At 35.7% G+C, this 10,738-nt stretch overlaps 1 protein-coding gene across 2 annotated transcripts; it reads right to left on the minus strand.

Annotated features, from left to right (window-relative positions):
* Nucleotides 1-6,062: 6,062 nt before the first annotated feature.
* On the minus strand, nucleotides 6,063-9,343 carry LOC147385331 (putative serine/threonine-protein kinase PBL16). Of its 2 annotated transcripts, none has more exons than XM_086423059.1 (6): nucleotides 8,936-9,343; nucleotides 8,258-8,574; nucleotides 8,050-8,185; nucleotides 7,432-7,577; nucleotides 6,904-7,027; nucleotides 6,063-6,690 (listed from the first exon to the last, which is right to left on the minus strand). In XM_086423059.1, the coding sequence occupies exons 1-6, from the start codon at nucleotides 8,997-8,999 to the stop codon at nucleotides 6,341-6,343; spliced, it is 1,137 nt and encodes a 378-aa protein (XP_086279185.1). In that variant the 5' UTR covers nucleotides 9,000-9,343; the 3' UTR covers nucleotides 6,063-6,340. The 2 variants fall into 2 exon arrangements, with proteins under 2 accessions (XP_086279185.1, XP_086279186.1); XM_086423060.1 differs by having other exon boundaries at nucleotides 7,432-7,568; nucleotides 8,936-9,342.
* Between the last annotated feature and the right edge of the window lie 1,395 nt (nucleotides 9,344-10,738).

A 10,738-nucleotide genomic window follows, 5' to 3' on the forward strand; every position in this document is an offset into this window, starting at 1 on the left:
CTATTTTTAACCTATTTAATTGTGTCTTCATTGTCTAGTAGAAATCTTTTATTTTTCTTTTTTCAAAATTCTATCAATCTTCTTCTTCTTCAAAAATATTAGTTTTAAAGTTGAATAGTATAGAATATTAAGTCTGAAAAAAGAAAGGAAAAATATGAAAAACTTTACACTAAAACTAAAGATGATTGATTTTAAGGATAAAATTAAATAGTGGTCGAAGAGGAGGATATTAAAGTCATTTACATTGGTCTCCCATAGAAGAACTAGGTCAAAGGAGGCATATCATCCATCAGGTTCAAAACACGGGGTATCTCTAATATTGACCAAACCTCAAGGGGCATATTTATATCACCCCTTAATCAAAAGGCGGGGCTGGTTTCTGAAAGCTACTGAGGTACACAGGTGGCAACATTTTGTGGCTGTCGGACACACCTATTAAAAGCTAAGGCTTATAGAGGACAAAGTTGACACGTCATAGATATGACGTCTATATGATGGCGTCACGGTACCAAGTGGGCGGCCGCTTGTAAAGTTAAAAAACGCACGCATACCAGTGGTACCACCGATATTTTAAGCTACGGATTGTTATCCGTAGATCGAGACTACAGGATGGTCTTCGAGATTCGTACAATTTTCAAGTGGTTTGGACTTTGGACCTAGATCCGGATGGGTTCAGTTGGATTTTGATTGGTATATTGCCACACCATTATAATATTATGAAGTGTAGGATCCTTTAAATGTAAAATTCAATAATTGAAATTTATTCTCGATATAAGTATCTTCGAGATTTGTGTTATCAAGTTATTCAAAAATCCCAATCATTGGATTTTGTGTTTAAAGGGTTTAGATCATGAGTTTTTTACGAGTCATTCTTATAGGTGTTCCCCTTCTATGCCGTTTGAAATTTTGAAGACCCACTAACTCTATGGGATACGTGGTCTCTTGGTGAACTTATATAACAAAAATTATAATATTTTATCATTTGTATCCACTCAATCTAATATCTTAAAGAGGAATTTAAATTCAAAGATTAGAAATCATTTTTAAGACAATACTATATATAATCAACATGTAGACACCTCAATTTGAACGGACCACTACTCGAAAGAATCCAAAAATATCGATTTTCCAAATAAATGGGTCGACGGGCCTAAGTCATCGAAAAGTGACATTTTGACCAAACCGAGGCCCCTAAGACCTCTCAATGGTCTAGAAGGCCCATCAAAAGGACTCAGCCTACCCTACGTTTTCCCGATATTCACCACACCATTCCCAAAATCGAAAATAATGAATTCTCAATAAAATTTATCGACGGGCCTTTAAAAGGCCGATTTACCAACACGTGGCATCTTTGATCAAACCAATGATTTCAAAAATCACAAAAAAATAAATAAAATTAAAAAATGAGACTTGGGACGCCTACCACACCTATCCCTTCACCGCTCCATCTCCGAATTCGAAAAAAACCTAAGCCCACCTAAGGCTCATAAACCCTCAATTCTTCAAAATTTATCTTCCTCATCTTAGCCCTAACTTAAACCTAATCTCACACCACCTAAAATCTAAAACCAACTTATACCCTCAAAATCCATTTCAAAATAACCATTAACCAATCCCTAAAATCCAAAACCATTTCTAAAACCTAAGCCCAACACTACAAAGCCCACAAATCATTAACCATATCCAAATCATTATCCAAACCACAACCCTAACCCATAAACCACAACCCACATCAACCAATCACTCTTTTATCATCAAAAGATAACACATGTCATCACACCATCTCACCTCCCTCACCCAACTACCTACCCCATTAATTTTCTTTAAACCTTATCTACCCACACATCAACCCATCACCTTTTCTCTCAAATCAAACACATATACCCACACCCCTAACCTATACCTCCCTTTAATTTACTCTCATCATTCTCTACAAAACCACACCTACAACTTAAACCTACACCCATCCTCTCAAGTCAAACACTCAACCTCTCCCATCAATCCATCTCAACCCTTCATCTCCACCCATTTTGACACATGGCATCATCTCCCACACCCTCCCAAAATATCATTAACCACCTTCTTACACAACCCTTCTTTTAATTAAAATCCCATCTCCTCAACTCACTTCACCAATTAATTACTCTCTTACACAATCCCATCCTCTCAACCACTCTCATTTATTTTATTCCATCTAATACTTAATCCAAATGGGTTGAAAAATCCAACCCATTTGGGTTGTAAAACAACTCATTTACCTTTCTTACACAAATGCTTTTCAATCATCTCTAATTTACCCCCACATTTCTCTTAAACCCCACACCATTATACTACTTCTTTTCATTTTACCCCATTATATCCCTAAAATAACTCCTCAACATCTATAAATACCCTCATCCTCTTCTCAAAAATTCCCCCAACTTTTCACTACAAAAATTCTCCCCTCCCACTCTTACTAAAAAAATACTACCAATTTTCTCCCCCAAGTCTCACAAAAAAAATTTATTATACTCCACTCATCCCTCTCATCATCTCTTCTCTACTCCTTCAATCATACAAAAAGTTACATTTTCCTAAATCACTAAGAACTCAAGAAGAACTCAAGAAGATTCAAAGAAGAAGAAGGAAAAAAAAAAGAAAAGAAAATATCGAAGCATCAAGGTGGGTTCAAAGTATACCACCCCCTCTCTCTTCTTCTCTACCCTCTCCTCCTCCCTCTTCTATTATCCCCCTCCTTCTCTTTAATTTTAGTTTTGGGATGAATGGTCCTCAAGGCATAGGTTTATAAGGATCATCCCCTTTAATGGGATGATCCTATAATCAAGCCAAAAGTAAATCCCTATTTAGGGTACAAATGCACACACGTGGCACTTTATTTTTCGCATTTTCTTAAATCAAATGACTGAGTTGAGTTGAGGTTACTACTATTTAGTAGGGAGAAAAGGGTACCCAACACCTTCCCTTTTCTCCAACCGAGCCGCTTACCCCGAATCTCAAGGTTCGATTAGTTCTTATCCACCGAGAGTCACTAAACGTCAAAAATGTCACTTTTTTAAAAAATGCACATCGGGTGACCATTCACACCCACTTACAATATGAATGGTGGCGACTCCTAACCTTAGTAGATGTGGTCATCGTAATGACGAAATCACGTGTCTACACAATAGATGCACATCATCAATCAATCCGATATTTTGTGTGTAGATTCACCTAGGGATGAATCACATATCTATACATTAATGAGTCACAAAAATGCCACATGGCATAAAATAATGATTTTGAAATTATTTGTGATTTGTTTTGGAGTGTAATAAATGTATGCGACTAACGTGGAAAGATGAGGTCATGTTACTCAGAATTGTGGAACAAAATAAAAAATCTTTAGAATATGAAAAAAAAAAATCAAATATTAAAATAGATATATTTATAAAAAATCACTTCTCAAAATTTTAAAATGTTGAAAAAAAGAGGAATAATAAAAAAAAAAAAAAAAAAAAAATCAAAACAAAACATAAATTAGGTATAAAAATACATAATTTTACGTGATTTTCTTAAGATTGAGATATGTCTTCAGATCATACCGATTTCACTATAAAGAAAAAATTCACATTTACATATTATATTATTTCATAAAAAATGAGAAATATAAATATACCAAGAAATTTAATTATAATTTTATATAATAATAATAAAATTAAAAAATACTCCTAAGAAGAAAGCGTGATTTGATTTACATTATCCCTTTGTTGACCGGTACGATAAGACTCCCGAAAAGAAAAATAAAAAAATAAAAAAATCCAATAGCGAGTCTGTACCACTTCTACTCATTTTCGACCTCCAACTTTTGAAGGAAGTAAATCCAAATTCAAAGACGGCTGCATCAACCCTTTGATGCATGACGTGTGTCCAATCTGATTTTAACAATATTATTTATTTATTTATTTATTTATGGTTGGTTGGTTCAGGGAGTAACTCGCGCAACAAGTCGGCTATATTGAATTTTTCGAAGCGCTCCCATCAAAGTACATCCACGACCACGACCTTTATTGTTGGATACAGCTTACATCTCACTTAAGTCATTTTGTCTTTTTGTTCCAAATAGGATAAGTGTATACGTGGTACACTTGAGTTGGAGTTTGATACACCTCGGGCTCCTAACCAAGCTGTAGTCTAGTGCATTTATTTTTTAATCAAATTGTGCCACGTAGATACCATTCGTATCTATAGAACACCGTACGGAATCTCGACGCATTTGGATTCAGCGACGATTCCACAAAGATTTATTTCGATTAGAGTACACCTAAGCCTTACAAAATTAGTAAGAGATTCACCCTCACTACGGGTGCTTGGGCTCACCTTGTGGCATCTAAAAAAAAAAATTTCTCAAAAAAGTTATTGTTCGTTATTGAATTTTATTTTTAAGTTTGAGGGTTATATGGAAATTCAGTAACAATCCATATTCAAAATCTTGGATCAAGATCAAAAGAAATTTTATTTATTTTTAATCTAAAGATTTTTAAGAAAATTAGAGGGCTGTAGTGTTGGATTGTTGACGTGGTAATCCATTTGAGCAAAACAACCTTAGAAAGACTGAAAATCTTACTACGCTAGTGAAAAAAAAGGTTTCTCTTTCAATTAATTCGGGACTTGAAGTTAGCATGCCTAAAACGCACATGTATCTAAAGGATTTATCTATAATTAAAATATTAATAAACGGATTTGTGAGTATTACATAGTAAAAAAAAAATATTTTTTTTAATTTTTGAAAACTAACCAATAATGTGATTCTATGGTTGTGGGCGAAAATTTTATTGACTTTTTTGACTTAAATGATTTTATTATATTAAGTTTAAATGTAAAGATAGAGGCATTTTTGGTATCTAAAATTTGATGTCGTACACTTCCTCTCATTATAATAATTAGAAATTGGTATGTGCAAACGCATAATATCAAAAATAAAACTTTAGTCCAAGCACGGTCGACTTCCACCAACATTCAAGTCATTTACGGGCCGGGCCGGGCCGGGCCAAACCCTTTTCAAAGACACTAGGAAATTAAGGGAATCATTATTATACTGAATTTTAATATAATATATCAGGCCGGGCTTATATTCAAAATCCAAACTTGGCTCTATAATTAAACGGCTTAAGCCCAAATCCCGTCCATAGCGGACTGGGCCGGATCGGGCCAAAATTTGATCCATTGACAGCCCTATTTGTAGCTCTTGTTCTACAACCCTCAAAACACCTGTCCTCTTGTACTTATGATTTAGATCAGATTTGAAAAAAAATATCAAAAAGGAACTTTTATTAATCAGATCAAGGGTTTAAAAATGTACCACCGACCTCCTAAATTTAAATGATCAGATGTAAAATAACATGGCACACTCTCCATTGTTTATAATAGCTAAGCTATAGGAAAAATGGGTTATAGAGGACTTTTGTGAACTATGTGTCACGAACCGAGTCTGTCATGGCGTAGTCCGTGTGTGGCACTCTAATTAATTCCCTCATTATAACTTATGTGCCAGTACCCCAATGTGTCTCGAGGACTTACTCTAACTCATTTACATGCATGCACATACAAGAGAGAGCAATTCACACTTCTACGGTCGTTATGTTCTTAGGAACCAAACCACTCGGAGCAAGTGGTATATACTCTTAAATCACTTGTGTTTTTTGAGTGAGTGAGTCTCTTAGGATATGAAACAAAAGTAATACATGAATTTTTACAAGAATAATGATAGACTGACTCCTACTCCTTCTCTACTCTCCTGACGTGGCATGTGCTCCTTGGGATACACAAATGCACATCCCCATAAATATGTGCTGTTGTGCATCCCGAGGAACAAAATCTATGGTTCTATGCACATGCCACGTCAGGAGAGTAGAGGGGGAATTGGAAAATCACGACTCTTTTTACAACAAACAATGATGAGATACAAAAGTAACATATTTAACCTATTTATTCACCCTTCCGATAAATCTTGTATTACTCGTAAAAAGAATAAGCAATGTCATTACTTAAAAAAAACACGAGCATCTCATGTTCATTCCCACAAGTACTGTAAAATTAATAACTAGGTATAAATTTAATCCCACTCCCACAATAATACATTTACAAGTTAGTATCATAAATATGTTTTGGCAAAAAGAAAATCAACAATAGGTGCTAGAACTAGAACTCTCCCTCTATCTCTCCATTCAAACTGGAGTAAAAGCTCAGAAAAAGTAGAATGAATATTACCTCAATCGATCAACTCTCTTGTAAAGCAAAATGGGCATCATCTCCAAACACTTGAGCTAGTATCTTCATTTCTTTGAGACTATATACCATGGATTCAATTGTTCAAAGTTGAACTTAGACCCATACTTGGAACTTCCATAGCAATCTGAAGAGGCTCTAAAGAGTCAACAATGTCTCTCATTAGAGGTCTCGCCTTTGGATCACGGTTTATACAATGATAAGCAAGCATGGCTGCCTTATGAGCACCTTTGATTGGATAATTTCCTTCCAATCTTGGGTCTACAATGTTAAGTACTTTCTTCTTCTCCTTAAGTAAAGGAAGGGCCCAATCGGCTAGGACTTGTTCTCGGGCTGGACGGGATTTGTCTAACGATTTTCGTCCTGTGAGTAATTCAACAAGAACAACACCGAAGCTGTATACATCACTCCTAGGAGTTAGATGGCCTGCATAAAGGTGAAGAAATTATTGTACTACAAGTGGATATGCATTAGGCCAATTGGCTGATTTTCTACTAATACTTTGGTACAAATATGAGAAAATCAAACATTTTCACTCTGTAATCTTTGAAAAGTTTGAATTTTTGAGAGAAAACTTTACATGAACAAGAATTACAAGGAAATGTGACAGGTTTTTCGTTCCAAATGTAACTAACTTACCTGTCATTATGTATTCAGGGGCTGCATACCCATATGTTCCCATAATGCGAGTAGAAACATGAGATTTGTCGCCCACAGGTCCGTCTTTCGCGAGGCCAAAGTCAGAAAGTTTTACGTTATAGTCCTAGTTATAAGTAACACAGGAAAAGCAAACAAAATGATTAGTAGAAGGCATGGAAATGATGAATGTGCATGCATAAAATTCATCCCCTGCATTAAAGCATGGAAAAAAGGAAGAAATTTAGGAGAACCCATTCGCCAAATGGACTATTTAGGGAAATACAAATCCAAAGAGTTTCAATTAGGGTGTCCCGATGTCTACTTGGCACGTTTTTGGTTGGAGTTTAAAACGCATTGGACTCCTAACCAAGCCGTTTTCTACATTACATGCAACAATGTATTTAATCTCCAACCAAAACGTGCCACGTAGACACTGTATGTTACTATAAGAACAGAACACCGTTCTGGATCAGCTATGATGGATGACATTATTTGTTAAAACCATTTGAGGGTTTATAAATAGTTAACCTGGTCGAGCAGGATATTAGATGTTTTGAAATCGCGGTAGATGACTGGTTTCTCTGCATCATGGAGAAATGCAAGGCCCTTTGCAGCACCAAATGCAATCTTCATTCTAATAGACCAAGGAAGAGGAAGCAAGACTGCTGCAAAAACTTCACAACAATAAGACAATTCGCGCTAACATGAGAAATTCTCTAAGACACAATATTATACCATCCCAGCTCTAGTCGGGAAGAATTAAATAACTTATATGAGGAAATAATGCATCAGAAACAAATTTGGATCTCTCCCAAGTAGTCTAAGAACTCATAAAAGAGTGATATTCGTATTTCAAGTATGCCCAAAATGGATCTGATTTTGGATTTAGATCAATCTGTCTTTGGAATTGCTAGCTTTATAAATCAAAAGGCTATGAACCCACTTAGCAACAACAGGGAGGTTACATAATCAACTAACTTTATGGCCTGTTTAAGTCACTTTTGCCACACACAAAAAAGTTTAATTTTTTTCCCCAAAGGTGCTCTTGGAAAGTCCTATTCGAGAGGGAAAGGGAACTAGGATTCAAATCTTGAGCATAGGCGTCACTAGCAACAATAAAAGGAGTAGAAAGACGAAGAGAATTACTTGAAAAAAGATTGTTTTCCACGCTACCCCGAGCCATATACTCGTATATCAGCACACGATGTTCGTCTTCACAGCAGTATCCAACCAATTTCACCAGATTTGGATGAGAAAGTTGTCCCAGAAATATAACCTCAGCCTACATATTCACCCAATTCTCAGTAAAACTAACAGAAATCAGTCTAAACTAAAACGAAGAAGAACACAATACCAGCCATTCTCTGTGGCCTTGATAACTGTTATCCCCATCATGAACCTTAACAGCTACTTGAAGAGGTTCAAGTCCTTCCCTTAAATCTTTCGATATAAATCCTTTATAAACACTTCCGAATCCACCTCCACCCAATACATAGTCTTGCCTGAAATTCCCAGTAATTATCTTCAGCTCGCTATAACTGAACACAATCAATGGATTTGCAGCCGAGTCCCGTCGTAAGTCTTCAACTTCTTCGGGATTCGAAGGCAATTTACTAATCTCCTTCCATTCTTTCTCCGACGGGCTTTGATCTTTCAGAGATCCCGAGAAGCCTAAAGATATAAACGCAAAAAGAAATCAAATGATACATCAAAATGTTTTCTTTGAAACCACCTTTACAACTTATTTTGACGTATAGAAACAAAAAAACCCAAGTACCGAACTATCCACATTTTTGTAACTCAGTTTGATGAAGTAAGCATCAAAGGACTAGAAAAAACTGGTTCTGACCAGAAAAGCAAAGAAAGAGAAACAGAGTTCATTCCCTAGAACAAAACTCACATCAATTTCTACTTCATTTGAATCTGAAAATGCATAAAAACATAAACCCATCTATATAATCTCATAACAAAGAATACCCACTTACACAAATTTCAAATAAACCAACAAAAACAAAATGGCACAAAACCATACCTGACTTTTCATTTGACGATACTCTGTAAATTGATAATTTCCATCCACACCAGCAATTCCCCATCTAAGCAAATTCAATAACACTCCTTCAGCAATAACCCATCATCAAACAATATTTAAATTCATCCACCTTTTTTTTTATTTTTTTTTATAGAGATTAATTAAACCCAAATAAATAAATAAATGCTCTCTCAAATCTAAACTGTTTTTTTTTTTCTAATGTGAGAGATAAGAGGAAAATTGAAGTATTCTTGTGGGGGGTTTGTGAGGTGGATTTTGTGCGATGTTGGTGTTTGCTGTTGAGCAAATTTCTTGGATACAATGATGAGCTCATGTTGAGGTGTTTGTGGTCTCTTGGTTCTGCTGGAAATGCTATGGGGGACCCTGGGGGACCCTTAGCATGGCTCGTTTTGATTCAAATGCTTTTGTGCGCTTTTTTATTTTTATTTTGTGTGTGTGTGTGTGTGCGCATAGTGGCGCATTTTAATCTTATACCTGTCATCCTCTATCCTACTTTTCTTCTTAGCCTGAGTCAACCCCTTTTCCTTCACATCCACACCCCTTCATACATTGCTACATTAGTAGGTTCCCAAAGAAAAGGATATTCTGCAAAATCACCTACTTACCATATTATTGATAAATTTGGGTCCAACTCAAAATCAATTGACAATGGGTGAGAGGCCCAGAAACTCATAAGGAGAGAGACGAGACAATGAGTGTCTGATGTGGGACTAAATTCAACACACCCCCGTACATGTGGTACGTGAAGATATGAATTGAGTGACGTGAAGGAGAGAGGCCCGCTCTAATATCATGATAAATTTGGGGGTCCAACTCAAAATCAATTGGCAATGGGTGGGCCTAAGAACTTATAAAGAGAGAAACAATGCAATAAGTGTCTGATGTGAGACTAAACTCAATAATTATGTATTTCAAGTTCTTGATAATGGTTTTAATAGTTGAATTTTGGATCACTTTGATACCCATTGAGTCTAGTTTGAGCCTCTCTTTCTAAACAAAGAAAACAGGTTGGTTGACTTGGCCAATAATTTGAGTTTTCTCAAAAAATTGGTTTGAGTTGAGTTGCTTTTTGCCCAGTTCATAGTAGCCAACTCAACAGGTGCCCTCCGAGTCCATTCCAACTCATTCAAGTCAACTTGGACCCCGATACTGATAAGATGCTTTGGTATATCCATTAAGGATAATGGACTAGTTAAGATCAAAAAGCAGTTTTTTTTTTAAGGGTGGGTTGAACATGTTTGGCGGTGCATGTGGAGTGTTCTCTTGAATTAAGGATCCTATTGAAACCAATCAATTCTAGTTAAAGTTATCTCACAAACATTAGTGGTAGGCGTTCTGGTTTCACATTGAGATATTGTAAATCCAAGACTTTGTTTGTAGAATGAGCTGTTTCCCTTCTTTAATGTAAGTCTCACAGCAATTGAGTATACCTACAGATAACTACATTTCTGAAATAATTCAACTTTAGAACTGAAACGAAGCCTAATCTTGATCACAAAGCAATATTGTCGGTTGACAAATTTAAGTTTATTTACAGTATTACTGATTTGATGGGTCCAATATTTAATTAGAAAGAAAAAACATGAATATAGATAACGAAAGTGGATATGAACTCACACTAATTAATTAATAGAAGACTTGACTTTGGAGAAAATGGAATGAAGGATCAAGATTCATTTAGCCGACCCCAATCTTTGGGATAAGGCTTTATTGTTATTATTAATTGTTAGGCTACATGGAGAAAGAGAGAGAAAAGAAAAAAAATGATGCTCCAATAGTATT

This window comes from Akebia trifoliata, chromosome 14 (assembly GCF_017979445.1).
Source record: "Akebia trifoliata isolate Shusen 1 chromosome 14, ASM1797944v1, whole genome shotgun sequence".
In the NCBI taxonomy this organism is placed as follows: Eukaryota; Viridiplantae; Streptophyta; class Magnoliopsida; order Ranunculales; family Lardizabalaceae; genus Akebia; species Akebia trifoliata.